This window comes from Filicampus tigris, chromosome 1 (genome assembly GCF_054856515.1).
Source record: "Filicampus tigris isolate MCC_2025a chromosome 1, RoL_Ftig_1.0, whole genome shotgun sequence".
In the NCBI taxonomy this organism is placed as follows: Eukaryota; Metazoa; Chordata; class Actinopteri; order Syngnathiformes; family Syngnathidae; genus Filicampus; species Filicampus tigris.
The window spans coordinates 16,298,343-16,318,916 of NC_141217.1; the positions used below are offsets into that span (position 1 = coordinate 16,298,343).

At 40.8% G+C, this 20,574-nt stretch overlaps 2 protein-coding genes across 8 annotated transcripts in view; both read left to right on the plus strand.

Moving 5' to 3' along the window:
• The window catches only part of anks1aa (ankyrin repeat and sterile alpha motif domain containing 1Aa), a 58,617-nt gene extending 44,951 nt beyond the window's left edge, over nucleotides 1-13,666 (plus strand). For 2 of the 5 annotated variants that reach the window (XM_086013523.1, XM_086013755.1), the window contains 10 exons: nucleotides 5,076-5,174; nucleotides 6,985-7,131; nucleotides 7,235-7,342; nucleotides 7,478-7,648; nucleotides 7,732-7,869; nucleotides 7,955-8,026; nucleotides 8,151-8,237; nucleotides 8,814-8,951; nucleotides 9,521-9,703; nucleotides 11,106-13,666. In XM_086013523.1, coding sequence (XP_085869649.1) covers nucleotides 5,076-5,174; nucleotides 6,985-7,131; nucleotides 7,235-7,342; nucleotides 7,478-7,648; nucleotides 7,732-7,869; nucleotides 7,955-8,026; nucleotides 8,151-8,237; nucleotides 8,814-8,951; nucleotides 9,521-9,703; nucleotides 11,106-11,222 — 1,260 coding nt within the window. In that variant the 3' untranslated portion in view covers nucleotides 11,223-13,666. The remainder of the gene's footprint in view (nucleotides 1-5,075; nucleotides 5,175-6,984; nucleotides 7,132-7,234; nucleotides 7,343-7,477; nucleotides 7,649-7,731; nucleotides 7,870-7,954; nucleotides 8,027-8,150; nucleotides 8,238-8,813; nucleotides 8,952-9,520; nucleotides 9,704-11,105) is intronic. The other 3 variants (XM_086013535.1, XM_086013579.1, XM_086013668.1) reach the window with 3 other exon arrangements.
• A 1,127-nt stretch (nucleotides 13,667-14,793) lies between these two features.
• Nucleotides 14,794-20,574, plus strand: LOC147153000 (uncharacterized). Of its 3 annotated transcripts, XM_086014090.1 has the most exons (4): nucleotides 14,794-14,943; nucleotides 17,044-17,195; nucleotides 18,006-18,168; nucleotides 18,262-20,574. In XM_086014090.1, exons 2-4 carry the CDS (start codon nucleotides 17,091-17,093, stop codon nucleotides 19,668-19,670), a joined length of 1,677 nt encoding a protein of 558 aa, XP_085870216.1. In that variant the 5' UTR covers nucleotides 14,794-14,943; nucleotides 17,044-17,090; the 3' UTR covers nucleotides 19,671-20,574. The 3 variants fall into 3 exon arrangements, with proteins under 3 accessions (XP_085870216.1, XP_085870301.1, XP_085870390.1); XM_086014175.1 differs by lacking the exon at nucleotides 17,044-17,195 and having other exon boundaries at nucleotides 14,797-14,943; XM_086014264.1 differs by lacking the exon at nucleotides 14,794-14,943 and having other exon boundaries at nucleotides 17,049-17,195; nucleotides 17,884-18,168.

The following is a 20,574-nucleotide window of genomic DNA, read 5'->3' on the forward strand; positions in this document are numbered from 1 at the left end:
CAAATGGTTCGCTTTTATTTATTTTTTCGAAAAAAAGTAGTTTACTTGACATCTTTTCAAAAAACTAACCGAACCGAAACGTGATTTAGCGTACCGTTACACCCCTACTATCAACCAAAACATTGCCATTAATTTTCGGGAAGAGGAAGTCAACCGAAACATATTTTTTTCAAGAATATGTTTTATGCAAGCCCACTAGTTGAAACAAGGTGTTCTGATTAATATTGCGTTTGTGGAATAAGAGTTAACCCACCCGTTTTTAGCCAGCTCTGGATGTGGCCATTTTGTCACTTCTGTCGACTGAAAATCACATCACAAATGCTCAGTGGTCAGGTAGCGACCAGTCACCGATCACCTGTTTTCTGAAGCTGAGCCATGATTGGTCGTTATCTGAGCCCCGAGCAACTGTGATGTCATTTTCAGTCGACAGAAGTGACAAAATGGCCGCCCTGTGAGATGGCTAAAAATGGGTGAATTTTGCTGCTTAACTCATATTGCACAAACACAATAGTAATCAGAATGCCGTCTTTCAAGTAGTGGGCCTGCATAAAACATATTCTTAAAAAAATAAGTTTGGGTTGACTTCCACTTGAGGTCCAAATTGAATCCATGTGATAATGCTGTACTCTGCATCGTGGTCTATTACAGACTTGATGAAATCGATGACTCTGAGGGCAGGATTCTGTTCCACAATGCGTGATTTGATTAACTGGCATGTCACTTTTGACAGTGACAGATGGAGAAAATGAGTAACAGGTCACCTGGCAGGCAGAGCATCAAAAACATCAGGCACATCTTGCAAATCTGAGTGAAAGATCTTTTTGATGAAAACACAATATCAACCAAATGGATTTGTGCTACCTCGGCACACATTATGCAAATAATAACTGTCACACTTTTGTTGATAGCATATAGATAAAAATTTTATAGTATATATTTAGTATAATACTGGTTGATAGGATGTGAAGAATGTGAACGTTACCGACTGTGTGTTTGTTGTGTACTTTAAGTCTGATGTGTACATTAAGATTTGCATTCATTTCTTTTTAATCCTCTTTTCCTGTATAATTCAGTCAAGTCTTCCTCCCTTTGATGTTACCAACAGCCTTATGTAATATAAGCAATACTTCAAAGTTGCTCTTGCGTTTTATGTGTTCATGGTCCTCAGCACTAATTCCTTGTTGGAATCTACATTAAAACGTACATTTTAAAACTCATGGATTCTTGAGGGTTTAGAAAGGAAGCTGAAATAATCAAGAGGTATGCTTGCTTAAAGGGGAAGTCAACCCCAACATATTTTTTTCAAGAATATGTTCTATGCAAGCCCACTAGTTAAAACAAGGCATTCTGATAAATACAGTGATCCCTCGCTACTTCACGCTTCAACTTTCGCGCCCTCGGTGCATCGCAGATTTTTCAGATGCATTCATAACAAATTAACAATGAAACAACACAGCCATATCGGCAGCTATATTGCAGAAAGACATTTCAAAGATATGAGTTGACTTGGAGGCTTTGTACATACACGCAGGCACTCATAAAAGGCGGTGACTGGTTCCAAGCGCGAGCTCGACCAACAAGGGCACAAGTGGATCTACTTTTTCCATTGTGTACTATTTGTGAGATGATTGGGTGCGAATCATCGCAGCCTCTCGCTAGTCTCGTCCACTATTCGTTGATTTAGTCAGAGTCAAGCTGGATACTCTCCCCTCCGTATTTGTAATGTGTTTTCTCTAATAAAGTTTTGTAAAAATCAGATAGTACTGTACAACAGCTGTGTTTATATGTCGTGAGCGAAGGGTGCTCCCGGCCGGCCGGCACGGATGACTTGCACATCGCTAAATAAAGTGTGAAAGTGTTTGTTAGTTTTGTCTTTGGTTGTCTTAAAACAGCTTACCTTAACTACAATCCTGCGTTGCATTTTATCGAAACGACTTTATTGATGTTATTGTGCAAAGATAAAATTAATGAATGATCCCCTAAGGCGGCCATGCTTCTTCGTTTTTTAAATGAAGTAGGAGGCAACAAAGGGAACAAAAAACGAGGGAAGATGAAGAAGCGGCCATTTTTACTTTCACTTTTAACGACGATGACAAGCGTTTTAAAGTGCAGGATTGGATAAATTACACTATGGCATTCTAGTTAAGGTAAGTCAATTTTATGATAAAGATGAAAACTCTAACGTAGTTTTTTAGCGAACTTTCCGTCGTGATCGTCAGCTGCCGTGGTTGAAGCTCAATTCTTATCACAGCCTGCAGCTTGGTATTTATTATTCATTTTGCATTTTTAAAGTTAAATTGATTGTGTAACAGGTATTTAGAAGTGTTGGAACCATGTCGGGGGTTCGCAACAGCGTAACAGAGGCGCAAATGCCCCCAAAATAAAACTGTACAATAAATATCATATAAAATAATAATAATCATAATAATAATAAGGCTGACGCAACTTGGCGGCCGCGCCGGGTCCTGGCCCCCATCAACTGCAATAAATGAGGGATCACTATATTGCGTTTGTGGAATAGGAGTTAATCCACCCCTTTTTAGCCATCTCTGGGCTCTGCCATTTTGTCAATACTGTCGACTGAAAATGACATCACAACTGCTCAGGGCTCAGGTAACAACCAATCATGGCTGACATGTTTTCTGAACCTGAGCTGTGATTGGTCATTACCTTAGCCCTGAGCAGTTGTGGTGTCATTTTAAGTTGACAGAAGTGACAAAATGGCCGCCCCCTGAGATGGCTAAAAAGTGGGGGATTTTGCTGCTTAACTCATATTCCACAAACGCAATATTAATCAGAATGCATACAAACATATTCTTGAAAAAAATGTTTGGGTTGATTTCCCCTTTAAGCTGTCTAATTGTAGTTTAATGATTTGAGTGAAGAGAATTGTGTTTTGTTGGCCTTCTTACCAGAAGTGTTATTTTTGCTTACATAACAATTACCAGTATCTGTCTAATATACAGTATACATATACTACACAAGCTCTAAAATCTGAATCACCTACTGGTAATTGTTTGCAGCAAAGAGGACATTTCTTTTCACAAAAGCGGAAAAAATGATGCCTAGTTAAACAGTGGCTTGTATGGCAGTGTGCAAGATATTAGTCCATCCATCCATTATCTATACCGCTTATCCTCACAAGGGTTGCGGGAGTGCCCAAAGGATGCTGATCGATCAGGTCGCAAGGACTCACTTGAATGATCTGAAAAATCCTTGAAAAAAAAAACAATGGTTTAGAAACAGCCTTTTCAGCAAGGTCCTTAATTGGTATTTACTGCATCTTCTTCCAGTCAGATCACTGCAGTCTCTTCTCATACCACAACCTCTTTCCGCTTAAGTGCTTTTCGCTAAAGCAGGGACATGGTGAAAGGCCTCATTAAAAAGCAATGACATGCGATTTATTGGCATTTAAGAATAAATGTCCACATGAATTAGCTTTGGCAAAAGGTCCTACTTTTCCATCATGTCTGGGCACATGCAGAGTGGAAATGTTGAACTGTAATTTCAGTTTTTTGTCACCATTACGACATACAAAATTGTTTTTTGTACTTCCAATTCCTTAATGAGTCCTTTAAACTAATTTGTTTTTAATTCAATTATTGATAACTTTTAGTGGCCTTTAAAACATATGTGTGTGTGTTTTTTTAATGGCTTTTCCTTGCCTCTGTTACAATAAAGCTGAACAAGACAACGATGAAATTAGGGTTGGTCAACCTGAACTAAATTCAACAAGCTCACCCGGCGCCATGTATAAGTTAATCTCCAATTGGACAGTAATGCAATGATCCGCGTTCACTCAAAGTGCTTTTATCCCTCCAGCTCTCCAAACATTTCAAACGCCAGCCATAGCCAGTCAGCACTTTGCCTCACTCTGATAATGGGCTTTACATTGTCAGTTTCGCTGTTTCTTCTGAAAGCACAAGATATAACTTGCCGTGTCTTGTGGTCTTCCAACTCCTTGAGAAAGTTTAGGTTTCAAGTTTCAAGTTTCAAGTGTGTGATGTCATTTGCAGTCGACAGAAGTGACAAAATGGCCGCCCCCAGAGATAGCTGAAAACGGATGGATTTTGTTTCTAAACTCATATTTCATATTAATCATATTGCATTGTTTCAACTAGTGGGCCTGCATAGAACATATTCTGGAACAAAATATGTTTGGGTTGACTTCCACTTTAAATAGCAGATTGTTTTGATCGACCACACACAGTCGTCATTACCAATTGACACACTAGCATTCTCTGTCTCATTGATTTACTGCGCCGTTCCTTTTTGTGCTCTGCATCAACGTGGTGCGCATTCTCAAAGGTTGTATTGTGTGCATAACCAGAGATGGCTCATCATTCACACTGTCAGCCGCCCCCTGCACTCAAATGTGTCATTGCATGTTCCATTGATGTGGCCCCCCATTTTACACACAGTGGGTCCCGGAAAGGAGTTTGTGCATCTTCCCCAGGAAGAAATCGACATTTTTTCTGCAAGGCTAGCATTTAGTTGTAATCAATACAAACCCTGCACTGTCGGTTCTTGTTCTGCTTGGCCGAAAGTAGCGGCCAATCCATACAGTGTTTTACATAACTATATTTAGAGCTCTGGCAGGATGCTATAACCCAGTTTAAGTACAACATTTACTAAAACTCAACACAAACATTGTCTGCATTTAGCATTGTTTTTTCTACATCTCTGTAGCATCAATCAAATATCAATCATCGATCAGAAATACACACAAAACCGAATTGGAAAGAAGCCAAAATATAACTTTTAAGATAACATTTGAAAAAAAATAAAGAAAGAATCATCTCTCTGCAGAGAGTAACATCCTGATGTTGTCCCCGACAGAGAAGAGCCATTTGCATGATTAAATTTGTAAATGCACCTTCAGGCATCGTCTGATGATGCAATATATGCAAATATTTCATTTCACTTTGCTTTGGGAGTCAGTATGTTTCCATTCCTCACACCTTGATCCCTCGGGCTTATAGTGCATTTTCTGGTGTCTGCAAAGACAAAATGCTATACTTTGTGCAGTACAGTCCTTTTAGCAGCATCCTGATTTTGTTTACGTGGCATTACAGGGGAGCAATGTCATGGAGGAGCAGGACTTGCGAGAGATTGGGATCACAGACCCAGGCCACAGAAAGAAGATCCTGCATGCAGCACGTTCCCTACCTAAGGTATAAAGCACACTTACTACTACTACTACTACTACTACGATTAGGACTTCCGTGTTAATGCGTTACAATTTCGATCGGAACAAATTATTTTGACATGCGGAGATTGACCAAATATACCGGAATTATTAGTAGAAAAAGAAGCCGTAGCCACTTCCATGTTAACAAAACATCACTCCGTCCATTTCTACTTTAAACGGTAGCATTATTTTGCGTATTTTTACCGTATGCGCAGTTACGTCGAGTTAACGCTTCCTAATGGAGCTGCAACTGTACCAGTTCAGTCTTGCGTCTGCCAAGTCTTTCGCTCGCTCTGGTTCTACTACCTTTTGGGAATAACAGAAACACTTACACTGACGTCACAGACATGCACAGCAAAGACAGTTTGTTCCAAATTTTGGAATAAGTGTTTTCATGCACACCGATTGGATTATCAATCGACATAAACCGTGCCTTTTGTTCGAAATAAAATCTTGATCGGAATGGGTTTGATCAGGTCAGAACATTACGAATGGGGTGTGTACATGAAGCATTTTTATTCCGATCTGGCTTTTTTTTTTAATAAACGTTTTATTGGGTATTTCTTTTTTAAACACAGAATTAAAAAAAATACAAATACAAAAAATGAGAAATCAGGAAAAACAAATACAGAAATAATACAATTGTGTGCTATACACCCAATGCTGCACGACTTATCTCCCAAGAACTATATACAAATAGGGAGTGATCTCTTCTTTTTTAACCACTCTTGGGGAACAAGTCCAAACAACAAAAACTTAACTCTCCAGAAGTATTACACATTTAAATATACTCTGTAACGCCTTGTGAATATCTTTCCAAAAGTCTTTAACAATGGGGCAATCGCAGAAAATATGGTAATGATGTGCATTGTAATTACCACAGTTCCTCCAACAAATAGGAGCATTGTTAGCTTAATGCGATTTTTGAATCGGTGTGACAAAATATCTTATTAATCCTTTCCAACCAAACTCTCTCCAGCTCAATGAGCTGGTACATTTCCATTGGTACCTCCATAAGATTGTCCATCATCTTCTGATGTGTGTATCCCTGCTTCTATTTCCCATTTGTTTTTAATATAGGATGCAGAATATGATTTGAGATTGGATAGACCCTTGTACAAATATGAAATGATTTTGCCCTCGATTTTCGAATCGTTTGCTTTTCTAAACATATCGAACAGATCCACCCCTACACATCTCGCATCCTTCTGTTTCATATCAACATAATGTCACATCTGTAGGTATCGATAGAAATCTTGTCTTTCTAGGTCGTGGTTTTCCCTAAGTGTTTTGAAGTTAAGTTTTCCTTCCCTCATTATCTGACATAAAGCTGTTATACCCTTTGTTGTCCAACTCCTAAACCTAAGGTCAAATTTATTGGGGATGAAATCTGAATCATACGCACACCATTTCAACATCCCAATCTCTTTGTCAAGATCATGTCTTGTTAGAGTGCTTCTCCAAATTCTTAAGGTTAGTTTGACCCATGGGTTGTCTGTAGAGTCTAAATAGTTCTGAATATGACTATCAGCTAAAACCGCTTGTATGGGGATTGAAAACATTCCCTCCTCTATTCTCTTCCACTGTGCGTCATATGGTGGGTCACACCAACATATCATCGCTCTCATTTGAGATGCAAAAGAGGACCCATCCTCCCCTCTCCTTAGGTAGTTGTAAGGTTTTGAGACGCCGATCAGGCTTAAATGAACCACATTCAGTTGCCTCCTGAGACATAAGTGCTAGTCTCTGCTATTCATATTCGTGACTATGATGGAATGAGTTGCTTCTTGCAGGTGAAAGCACTGGGCTGCGATGGCAGCAGTTCCCTCTCCTCCTGGTTGGAGAATCTGGGCCTGAATGAGTACCTCCATAACTTCCTGGCCAGTGGTTATCGCTCTCTGGACTGTGTCAAGAACCTTTGGGAACTGGAGATTGTCAATGTGAGTAGGTGTGATGGACCTGGGCTGTGAGGTGTGTCAATATGGGCTTGTGGAAATTGGGATTTCTGATTCTGTATGTTTTCACCTGCTCTCTTGAATCCAGGTCCTCAAGATTACACTGCTTGGTCACAGGAAGCGCATTATTGCGTCATTAGCAGACAGGCCTTATGAAGAACCTCCCATCAAGCCACCTCGGTTGTCCCAGATCAGGGTGATTGCATCATTTTGTGCAATAGACGACTTTAATCTGTTTAGCTCAGCCATGCTTGACTGGTTTGAGTGCGGTGGATGAAATGCCATTAGTTATAGGTTGATCATCAACCAAATGATATCTGGTCGTCTGTAGTGCCAAGACCTCCCAGCATCACACTCCTCATTGTCACTTGGTCAGATGGAGTCCTCCACGTGTCAGTCCATGGATCCGCTGCTTCAAGCCGGGGACCCAGTGAAGAAGAAAGTGCCGGATAATGACTATGACGTCACCCATAGACATCGCAATGAACGCCGCAGATCACATGTGCGTTTGTCAGCATCTTTCCTCTCCAGAAGTATTTCTACCAGTAAGAAGCACCTGCCAGAAGTCTTGCCGTTTCTCTCCAGGAACGCCAAGAGGAGCGGCACCGGGAATCCCGTCTGATTCTTCGGCCACCTAGTCTGGCAGCTCCATATGCACCCGTCCAGAACTGGCATCATCAGCCAGAGAAACTCATCTTTGAATCCTGCGCTTATGAAGCCAGTGTGAGTTATCATCTCTCTGCTAGCAAAGCTGCTCGCTTTGAGTATTTGGTGAATGTGTCAAACCACAATCGTGCTTTCTTTACAGTACCTCGGTTCAATGCTTATCAAGGAGCTGCGGGGCACTGAGTCCACCCAGGATGCCTGTGCCAAAATGCGGGTCAGTACCAATTTTATCATGTAATCCAAACACAAGAAGTGGCATGCTCTCCGTTTCAGCAGCACAACAATATGACGTGCATTCATGTCCTTACTCCTTACTTGTTTTTTGCTGTTTCTTCCAGAGGTCAACAGAACAAATGAGAAAAGTCCCCACTATTGTCCTCTCTATCACATACAAAGGTGTGAAGTTCATTGATGCAGCCAACAAGGTGAGTTATGATAGTTAGTTATGCTACTCTACCTGAAAAGTCACTTTGAAGCTTTGGTCAATGTCGTGCTTTTGGTGAGTGACTGTAGGTGTCAGTGCTTTGTTGAATAGTAACCTACTTGGCACAAATATTCCAAATGTTTTATGACTCTAAACACAAAATAAAATAGTGGAGGTGAACTCTGCTGTTGTGCAGGCGGGTTTCTTGTAATCTTCTACTGACACCTACTGGTGTGAGGTCACTTCCTTATTCTGGTGCCGGAACTACTTGTTAACCGAATATTGGCTGGAGTCTTTGAAATTCCTGGTCTAAATATATTCAACTTGATTAAAGACATTGATGCCGCTTTGACTGTATTTTCCGACTTTTGTCCCGCTCAAGATAATGGATGGATGGATGGATGGAAATTAAAAATGAAAGCACTGCAAGTTTGTTGGCATGTCCTCAGAGCCTTTTGGTCACAAATGCAGCTACTGTGCGACACATTTACATTACGGAACTAGAATATATGAATAGAAATAGAAACTCAGAAGACATTTGAGAGTTTGATCTGACCTCTTCCTCTCCTTCTTTTAGAATATCATCGCAGAGCACGAGATCCGTAACATTTCATGTGCGGCCCAGGACCCGGAAGACTTGTGCACATTTGCCTACATCACCAAGGACTTGCAGACCAACCATCACTACTGTCATGTGTTCAGCACTGTAGATGTGGTAATGACAGTTTCTCTCCTGGTGCATGTAAATTGTACCCAAATCTCATTCCGACAGAATAATGCATCCATTGTATGTCATGGTGTTCGCTCCCTGAACAAAGCTTTGAAAGCATTATTCTGTTAATATCACAATTATTGTGACCAAAATGTGCTCATTTTGGTCACAATAATTGTGATTTTACTCACCAAAATCATGATACTGCGAAGAGAAATGGAGACTGTGGCTGTTGTGTTTTTTTTGCTCGGATCCACCTTCTTTATTGTTTACGTGCAGGGCTGCCGCCAGGGATTTGAAAATATAAAAAACTAGCCGTTTTCTCCATCACGGCGGACAGAGTACAACCTATTGTGCTAATACGACAATAAATATAATTAGCATTTAAATGTATACCACATACTGATGCATCTGTAGTTGTGTCTGTTAACATAGGGAAGAAGTGACAAACACCCCCTCAGCTATCGTCTTAATGCAAGCAAATTTTCTTCTTTCATGAAACCAGTTTAGGATAGACTAATGTCTCTTTTACAGAATGTGAACCTGAAACCTTTGTCATCACGTTCTTTTAGAACCTTACCTATGAAATCATACTGACACTGGGTCAAGCGTTTGAGGTGGCCTATCAGCTGGCTCTGCAGGCCCAGAGGACGAAACAGCACCAGAACCTACCATCGGGTGCTTCTTCAGAGCTCATCGAGACCAAGTCCAGCCGACCTGTGCCCAAACCACGAGGAAGCGTTCGGAAGTCAGGGGTGAGTCTGTATTTTAGTACAGAAAACACAGAAACATCCATCCATCCATTATCGATACCGCTTATCCTGACAAGGGTCGGGGGGCGTGCTGGAGCCTATCCCAGCTGTCTTCGGGCAGTAGGCGGGGGACACCCTGAATTGGTTGCCAGCCAATCGCAGGGCACACAGAGACAAACATCCGCACTCACAATCACACCTAGGGGCATGTTTTTGGAATGTGGGAGGAAACCGGAGTACCCAGAGAAAACCCACGCAGGCACGGGGAGAACATGCAAACTCCACACAGGGAGGCCGCAGCCGGGATTGAAACCACAACCTCTGAACTTTGAGGCAGACGTGCTAACACAGAAACATCATGTGTATAAATGAGTACATTTATTTCAAGTATTTCAATTATTTTTCATCCATTGACACTCACCTATGGACACTTTTTTTTTTTAAGACTTAAATTAACCTAATGTGCATGAGTCCTGCGTACGTGGAACAAAATCCATGCAACGTAGAGAAAATGCTAACTCCGCACACGCAAGCCCGGGTCATTATTTGAATCAAGGAAAAGGCGGTAACCATGATGCCAGCATGCTGCAGAGTTTGATTCACAATAATCATAATTGTTGGTTGATCATTTCTACTTCACATTAAGCATCTTGCTCCCGCTGCCATCCTCACACAGACAGGATGTACTGATTTTCAAAGCAAAACACAACATCCAAGACTCTGAACTCCAAGATAACCTAATCATCCTAATTTGACCATGTTGATGTTTACCCGCAGTTAGCATTACACCATTAGTGAGCGTGTGCTGAATATGGATGAGACGAGTACACTTTAGGGACACATATTCCAGACTGGGGCTTAATTAATGAACTAAACACGATCATGTGGTGTTCAGTCTCCTTGTGTTGCATCCTTCTCAAATCTTTGTCATGACTTTCACATGATCATTTCCGCCTCTCCTTCTATGTTGGCCACGACTCTCCTCCCATTTTAAGTTATTGTTGCTACTTCTTACACTGGCATGAAACTTCCTTTTGGAAACTTCCTTCCTGCACTTCAAGTGATGCTACCTTCACCTCCTTATGTCATTGTTTTATAACTTCCTCTTCCAAATGTTTTCCCCACTGAGCCACTACAAGTAATTGTTCAGTTCATGTCTGTTTCTGTTTTTGGTACTATTTTTACAGTATGTTTGTTTTTGTTTGTCAGTGTTACTTTTGTCTGCGGCAGTTTAGAGTCTCCCGACTAGAAATGTGCTGGCCTTAGCGGCTCCTGTTCTTACATCTTGGAGTCAGGCCAACATTTACCCTGCGGGGATAAATAAATGTTATTAATCTGTGTTTAAATAGCACCATTATGCAAAGAACTGGTTAAATTCTTATTGTAATCTGCTTTGTGTTTGTAGGGCGACCTTTTGGAACCGGAGGGCGATTCCCAGTCACAGAGTGGCGCCACGTGGCTCATGGACCCCAAGGAACCCAAGCGTACAATCAGCACTAAGTATGAGACCACCATATTCTAAGTGGACCCCCACACTCCTCTCTTCCTGACATCTGAGCTTGCGACTGGTCTCACGTTTTCCCCTTCACCTCGCCTTCCGTGTGCCTTCCACTGCAACTAGAGCACCCCCCCAATCATCCCTTGAACACTTGTAGTAGTTTGATGTTATAATCCTCTTCCAGGTGGTATTATTTACACTGCCAGCCTGCCAATCACCTTCATTGCTAGTCGCCTCTGTTTACCTTGTATGCTCCCCGAACTCGCTACAATACAATCTTATGATCTTTTTTCCCCCCCGGTCAACAATCACACTATTGACTCTTGGTGATAAGACCTTTTTTCTCGGTGCTTTTCCTGCTCTGATAGGCGACGGGCACTCTGAGGCTTTTCACTCCTGACACCCAGCGCTTTCCCGCAGCTGAGAGGCTGCACACATCCTGCACATGGATGCCCTGGTCCTGTTCTTTTTTCAATGTATCACTGGGCTTGAATTATTCTTTCTGCTTTATTGTCAGCAGTTAGTTTAAGTCCAAAGGAGGGAAAAAAAAATCCCCAAACACTGTGATATGCTCATGTAGCTTACAAAGTTAGCATTGAAGCACTTTCATAAACTCCCCAAGTCAAGTGTATCTTTCCGTGTTTTGGCCTTATTTGAAAAGGGGAAAGGGGGCTACATCACTCTGTTAATGTCTTTGAGTCCACTTAGTTGTACTAAATTTTAACTGTGCGCATGTGTCATTCTCCCTGTAGCTAAACATGCCTCCCATCCAGTCTAAAAGGACAAGCCTGTTGCATGATTGGTAGGATGTTTTGTGGGGGGAGAAAGGAGCATTCCTGACCATCACCAGACTGAAAAGCGGGGTCGTTGGTCCGTCCTTACCGCCGCCTTCATCCCTTCAGTTTCACTTCCTGCCCATCACAGACGTCTCATAGCGTACACAGGGCGTACTCAACACAGGTGTCCATCTTAATCTCCTTAAACTGATGGTTATTTTGTATGTGTGTGTGTTTTTAAGATACAAAAGTAAGGCATAGTTTAATTTTTAGCATCTCATCCCCAACATGTATAACTGTGATAAGCAATCTTGTACGGCGTGGTTTCTTAATTTAACCAAACTAAAATGACCAGACGTAACACTACAAAGACTGTTTTCTAGATGTATAACAGGGTGCAGCTTTGGCATTAGAACCTGTTGCCATGTATTTTGATTTTATAGGATATTTGTCCTAATGCAGCAACGTAATTTGTCTCCCTCCTCCTTTGTCCAATTAATCTAATGAGATTATTCACCAGACCTGCCATGCAGGACGGTACTTCTTTTTTTAGTTAAAATAGGGAGCATACTTTTCTCACTGTTAAAGTGGAAATCAACCCAAACATATTTTTTTCAAGAAATGTTCTATGTAAGCCCACTAGTTGAAACAAGGCATTCTGATAAATATTGCGTTTGCGGAATAAGGGTTAATCCACTCGTTTTTAGCCATCTCTGGGGGTGGCCATTTTGTCACTTCTGTCGACTGAAAATGACATCACAGTTGCTCAGGGCTCCAATCACGGTTCAGCTTTAGAAAACAGGCGAGCTGTGATTGGTCGTTCCCTGAGCCCTGGGTAGATGTAATTTTCAGTCGACAGAATGACAAAATGGCCGCTCCCTGAGATGGCTAAAAATGGGTCGATTTTGCTGCTTAACTCATATTCCACACACGCACTATTAATCAGAATGCAGTGTTTCAACTAGTGGGCCTGCTGGGAACATATTCTCGAAAAAAATATGTTTGGGTTGATTTCTTATTTAATGGTACTTGCTGGTCAGCTGACTAGTGTACAGTATGTCTACATCGGTTAGGGTGTGATTTACAGTGGTCTACATCGATGATCAACCACAAGTGAGTCTAATCATCTTTTTTTTTTTCACTGAGAAATGCATAAAAATCTTTTCAAAGTGGCTGTACTCATTTATGTTTACACTGTACATGTGTTTGGTTATGCTACGCTTGGTACGTTGTCAGACCATCTGGGTTAAATTTATGGTACACAGTCTTTAACACGCTGGTGACGGCACCTTCGGCCATCCGCATGGTCCCATTTTGCCTTTGCACATCATTGAGGGTCAGAATAAATATTTTGGGACAAATCTGATGCAAATGATATTGTACATGAAACTAGTGGTCTTTATTTTGATACTTGAATGATTTTTTGCTTTTATAGATCTCTATACAGTATGTATGTATGTATGTACAGTATGTATGTATGTATGTAATTTTTGACTTGTGTCAAAAGAGATTAAAAGGACTATGTCTTATAGAGTTACACATATCGTGGTAAACATCCTGTGATTATTGAGGCTGAGTGAACATGAGGCACCTCACTTCAGAAAAAAAAAGATTGTAAATAATCTTGGGCTTCCCAGTTTTTATGATTATTTTCATAATTGTTCAATTAATAAATTGCGCAGTTTGAGAGTTTGTCCTTGTTGATTTGTATTCATTATAGTCATATTTTTAGTGGATGGTGCCATCCAATGGAAGAGCATTTATTTATGTCACTATACATCGCTGGTATAGATGAAGTAAGTAAAATAATTTCCGGCCCATTTAAGATAAGATAATAAGATAAGAATGCCTTTATTGATCCCACAGTGGGGAAATTTTCATTGTTACAGTGTGTGATATTAGATAATTCCACACCATATCTAGAGCTCTCACTGCACACAAATGTGGTTCACAGTGGTTCTTACTAATCACTGGAGTGTTAAAAGTTAATGTACGATCAGAATGCTGATACACAACATTCACAAGGAATTGCATCATAACCACGTGTAGAATGGAATGCTATCCAATACAAGAGCTGTATCAAATATTGTGCTTTTCCAAGAGTGCTTCTAAATTATTTTCTGTTACTCCTACTTAAGGGGAAAACATGTTATACCCCCCCCCTCAACTCTATAAATAGTTTCATGTCTATAAAATGTTTTAAGTACACTTTTGCATAACAATGTAGTCTTATTAGCATTAAAGAACACAAAAAAGGAAAGAAACAAATCAACTTACAACAACTAATAAATAACCTCGATAGCAAAATTGGTGTGGCCACACAACCCACCTGTACTTGGACCACATTCCTCAAAAAATGACAGTTCTTTAGTGGTCCACATGTGGGCCACACAAGGCCCATATCTCAGCCAAATCATATCACCATAGCTGACCCTATGATGGACCAGAACTGGATCACTACAAGTGTGATGAGAGACAATTCTAGCATCCCTAGTAAAATTAGTTACCTGCTTTGACGAGTGTTTCTTTTGAGCAATTTTGCCTCAACTAGCTAAGCTAGTGAGCATAAATAGTCCAACAATGAAACCAAATACAGTTTGCATTCATTCGCTAATGCTACTACGTACTTGGTTTCCTTCAACCAGTTGTCTCGAACACCTGATATGAAAGTTAATGCTTCAACAGTTTGGCATACAACAGCATTAAGGCGTGAAAATCCTTCCTCTCTTTTGCTTTGTTAAGCGTTTATTTGGACACCATTCAGTTCCAGTCTTGCCACATGTCTGTCAGGTTGGTTGCCTCCACATGACCGCATCAGGAATCTGATTGGCTAAGCACAGGACGGTTGTACCCAAGGTGCCTCCACCCTTTTTCTCAGCTTCAGTGGAGGCAGAACGCGCAGCCTCAGAGATGGAATGACACCCACACACAGCTCAACTCAACCTGCCTACATTAATGTCCAAGTCTCGGTGAGTAATGATTGTACTGTACAACACTCGCAACCTGATACCAATGTTAATCTCTTCCCTCCTTCTACCTATGTGCTTCGCGTTAATCATGTTGTCTTTAAAATCAACTTGTTCTAAATGATTCTTGAGAAGGTTAGATGAGATGTTTATCTCTACAGTATATTTCCACATATCCTGCAGCACTACCTGCTTTCTCACTCTCATTTTGAGTCCAAATGATAGTTGAAAACATGTATGGCCTTTTAATACTAAACGGAAACACTTTTCTTAAGAGGGACCCAGTGTTGAGTGTGTAACCATTGAATATCTTGCTTAATAGACTGAGTTGAGGAACGAAAGTACTGTAAATATTTGCCATTGAATGCCTGTAAGGGGACAATGTACTGAGTTTAAACAATCAATGCTTGTGAGTTACACAACTTATGTTTACAGTTAATCATTAAGATAGTCCTCTTACACTTGAATGTAACTGTTGCATATTGTAAGACTCATATAATGCTATCACAGTGAGACTTATAGTTTGAAATCATTTTCTCCAAGTCCATTAAAAGACATTGAATCTGTCAGCCAGACTGAGTCAATGAAATGTTTCATGTGCCTCCAGTTCAACGCCCAGTTACTGCATATGACAGTGCTCATGTTAACGTCTCAGTTGTCATGAAGGCATTTGAGCAAGCAAAGTGACATTCCAATCACTGTTAGATCCTGACTCAGATGTGGGTACACCCTGTTAGTTTTCTTCCTGTGCGCACAGGTGTTGGCTGCTAGAAGCTGCTGAAAGTTCGGTTTCATTCTACAGATTGTCTTCATGGGAGGGAGAGTAATTTGCTTTAAAAAAAAAATCAAAAGGCGTGTAATAGTGTTTTGGAATGTATAATGTCTACCTGATATGAACGAATGTTAGGCCTGATGGCTTCTGCGTGTGTGTGCGTCTGTGTGTGTGTGTATATACATATATATATATATATATTATATATATATATACATATATATATATATATACATATATAAATACATATATATACCTTAGATTAACTCAAAGGTCTGAAACGTTTTCCACATACATAATATCACCATTTCTCTCTGCACCTTTCAGAGTGGCCTTTTATTGTGGTCAGTCTAAGGCATACCTGTGCACTAGTCATGGTGTCTAATCTGCTTCTTGATATGGCTTGGTCGGAAGGATTATCTCGGCAAAGGAGAAGTGCTCACTATCATAGATTTAGACTGGTTTGTGAACACTGAGAGAAATGGTGATATTGTTTATGTGGAAAAAGTCTTAGACCTTTGAGTTAATCTCATAAAAAATGGGATTATATTTTATAATTTATATTTTTGTTGAGTTTGTATATTCACCCCGTCCGCGATCTGGTTACCCTTCCGTCCCCGTCCCTCCATCCTTATTACCAGCTGGGAGTATTGTGAGTGGATTGAATTGTTCACAACTGTTTAGCCAAGATAGCATTTACCGGCAACACAAGACCGTCGTGATGTGATGAAGATGATGATGATGATGATGATGATGATGATGATGACGATGCCGACTGGAGCAAGCCAGGGGACATCAGGAGAATATTTAAGATTGAGTAATAACGCAACACTATTGCGTTTTATTGCAAAACCTTTGCATTTTAACGCAAGACTTTGTCAGTTTTTATAAAGTAATTATTGCAAAATAACGCAAGGTTATATTAACAGGAAATATATGCTAGTGGAGATTTTTATGTTCTAAAGATGTTCCACACAAGGACATACTTACATGCAAAGGGATAAGGTACTCAATGTTAACAGTTAGTTTACAAACCAAAATTGCTATCCCGGATTACACACACAAGACAGAAATGGACGGACGGACCGTTCCGTCCCTGTTACGGAATGCCCAGCTCTGGATACACAGTATGATATGTGATAATTGGTGATTGCTCTTCATAGCATTAGTTTAGAAATGACATGACACTTTATAACCGTATGCGGTGAGACTGGGAGCAAACACCTACGCTACTACAAAGTACTACTAAAATGATTCTGTTAGAATAAATGAATCCTGTAGCACTAGACCAGTTTTTACTTTCATTTAACATTTTCTCCGTAACACTTTAGGTCATTCCACAGCTTGATGAACTAACCACAAGCCTCTTCCCTGTGCAATGTTGACGGGTGACATGTGGAAGGATGGTGTCACTTTGGCATGCTTGAAAAATAAGAAGAGTAGTGGAAGCTATGACAGTGTGATCAGCATGAATTCTGGCTTTGTGAGTCATCTCCTCCTCTGACTGCTTGTGTATATGATATTCTTTGATACAAGTCTTTTACTGTGTTCACGTGCTACCTTCCATTTCATTCGACTTCTTACATCATATCAGAGTTATGATAACTTGGGAGTTTTTGTTCTACTTAGCTTTTATTTCGTTTTGACTTTTGTTGTCTAAATGCAGTTAATTTTCATTTGTTTTTGAAGCGGTTTGTTTTGGGATTTTCTTTTCAAAAATACTTCATTTTAGTTTAGTTTTTATTAGTTTAAGTATTACTTTTAATTTCAATAGTTCAGAAAGTAATCACAGAAAGCACTCTCATTTTTATTTCCTTTAGCTAATGAAAGCATGTTTTCAATTTTAGCTCTAGTTGTTTTGTTACTTTCCGTTACCTTGCATCACATACAGCACATGTCTTCTGGCCACTTAAAGTATTTAATTGTGTTCCTGTCTTTAGTTAGCCCAGTTTGACCATGAAGACCATCCAATTTGAGAATTTGTTAGGATTGAGAGGACAAAGAAGGTCTTCTAGGATATGGCTGAGTTCTGTGAAGTGTAAACGTATGAAGAAACACAAACAATTGTATTCAACTGAAATGAGATATTTCACTACGACTTATTTTTTAAAAAAACAACAACAAAAACATGAAAACATCTTAAATACACTGTTGTTCCTCTCATTTTTCAGAGCGACATTCAGGAGGATGATGATGATGATGATGATGATGATGCTGATGAGAAATAGAGAAAGGGAAAGAGAGGTGGGGAGAGAAAGACATTTGTACAACAGTAAGGTATATTTTTCTACAGAGTGAGGACAGCATGGAGCACTTATCTGCTGAGGAGAGGGCGTGCCTCATGTATCTGGAGCAGACCATTGAAGCATTGGAGGTGCAGGAGGACAGCGGACTATCGAATGACGAACCAGACTCTGGACACCTTCCAGAGAATATGGGTCTGAAAAAAGTCAATGGTATGTAAGAAAATTATCTCTGTGCCTGAATAAGGTGTTTATTTTTGTTTTGTCAACCAACAGAGACATTAGTTTTGTGCTTTCGTCTTGTAGATATTTCCAGACTGAATTTAAAGTCTAGAATGAATCAACGATCTGAGACCTTGCCCACTCTGCTGGGTCCCTTTCCGGGAGAGGAGAAGCGTGTGTACATAAAATTAATTGAAGAAAACATGTTTGAGCATCATCTTTTGAATCAAACCCGTGGACCTAACTTCACCACTGCTTCTAAAGCCAACAAAGAAGAGCTTAGAGCTTCTATGAATGCCATATCACGACCCCAACATCTGGTTATTGACTCAGTCACTGGCGGCAATATCCCACTAGATACGAATACTGATGGACTGTGTTTATCTCCCGTTGACAACTCCCCCACAAAAATCACTTCCATTACTCCTGAGTCAGATCTAGGTCTGATTCCACCGCCATCTGACTTCATGGATAATCCAGGACCTGATCCAGAGCCTGATCCCGAGGCTGTCAGCATCAAACCCTCCCCTTACGCCAACAACAGCAGGCCAGTCCCTATTGACTTGGAGCGGCTATACCTTAGAGCCTTAGAGAAGAGACCTCCAGTTAGTCCCCCTGTTAACAAGAAACCTAAAGACAAGCTCTTGATGGAAGCTCGTCAGACTCGCCCCGCCTTGGAGTCTCTTCTACCAGTGACCCTTCATTCTGAAGCCAAAGAGCCCCAGAGCCAACCCTCTGTGGCCCACAAGCCAAAACGGATTTCAAGCAACTCACTACACCAGACGCATACAGAAGTATCTAATTTGCCCATTGGCAACGTCAGCCGACAGCCGTTGGGCCACGAAAGAGTTCACCTTGAGGCCCTCCAAAAGCTTGGGCTGCTTAAAGATTCCGTGACTGATTTAGGCCCCGCCCCGAGTCATCTGCTTTCCCCGCAAATTCGAAAGTCAAGGGAAGATCTTTCATCCAAAAGGAGTCCGTCACTCTCAAGTCTATCCAATCCAACACCGTCCTATCGCTCCATAAGCAGCGCGTCTCCTAGCTCTATCTCTACTGCCTCGGATATTCCCTCTGTCCCCTATGCCTTCAGTGATCGTCACAGACCTCTCTTCTCAGGTCGTGACCAAACTCCCGTGAATAATATTTCAGCGAGTTCAATTTATACACAAGGGAAATCCCCTTTTCTCACATCTTCAGACCTTCTCAAGCAGTTAACCAAGGTCACAGGTGCCCAGTCAGGTGCCATGGAGCACCCCGGCCTCAGCCCAAGACGCTCTTTAGATCATCATGAAAGAATTAGTGTTGAACGTTGCCTCAATCATGCCGTCAGCCCTGACTTTCGGAGACGTGCCTCCTCCCACTCTGCCTTGCACTCGAAAGACTCTCACAAGGAATCACGGTCGCATGGCATCAGCGTGCTGATCTGCCCTTCAGATGCAAATGGAGTGGACCGCCATGAAGCCCTGAAGAAACTCGGACTGATTAGGGAGTAAGACAAACCACCCCCTCAAAATACCCTTAAGTCCTTGCAAATAATGAATGACCTGTAAATAAATACAGACCATCATACGTCATCATGTTCAGAGCTACAGGAAGCCAGTGCATTTCCCAGTGCATACCCTGTGTTGATCAACGCCCCAACATCTCAATATTATGCAGTGGACCCCCACAAACTCACGATTTGGCACCTGCACAGTCGCCTATTCGCCAATTTTTTAAAAATGTTTTTTTTTGTTGTTGTTTTTTTGCAATATTTTCGTTTGTATTTTTTTATTTATTAGGGTTTTGGGGGGGCAAACCGTATTGGTGCCATAGCGGTATACACTCACTTAGTCAATATTTTGTGGCGTCAAAAAAAAAAAAAGAAATTCAGTGCTTTCGCCTTAGCATCAATAATTTGAGAATTTTTGCTATTCGTGGGACGACCCGATGCCCATCCCCTGTGAAAGCGGGGGGTTCACTGTACTGTGTACATGTTGATATCCACTTAGTAATTTATAATCTTCCTCATAAGACGTAATGGACATCAATACCATACCGCCATTAGCATCTGCTACTTTGATTGCTAACTTGCACACTATTGCACATAACATGTCTCCTAAAACTGTCAGTTAAGCACTCATTCATATTTAACGCTTATGAAGAAAATACTTACATTTACCTTATAAAGAGAATGACGGATGTCTGTTACTGGCTTTTCTTACAAGGAGTTCTTTTTGACTGTTTTCTGACCTTGCTGACCACCACAGGAATTTAGGAAACATGCAATGGTTTGTATTCTTAAGTTACTGGATTGAGGCAGTTGGCACTGGCAGTATTTCATATATACATGTATATATATATGGTATGTCTGACAGCAGGAAGGTGTTGATTAATAAAAAAAAGTATGTTCTACAA

Bases quoted from the DNA above. Each gene is read 5' to 3' on its own strand.
- LOC147153000 (XM_086014090.1), top strand. From the start codon at position 17,091: ATGTTGACGGGTGACATGTGGAAGGATGGTGTCACTTTGGCATGCTTG. The intron at 17,196-18,005 runs GTGAGTCATCTC...ATTTTTCTACAG, and splicing joins TCAGCATGAATTCTGGCTTT to AGTGAGGACAGCATGGAGCA. The intron at 18,169-18,261 runs GTATGTAAGAAA...TTCGTCTTGTAG, and splicing joins GGGTCTGAAAAAAGTCAATG to ATATTTCCAGACTGAATTTA.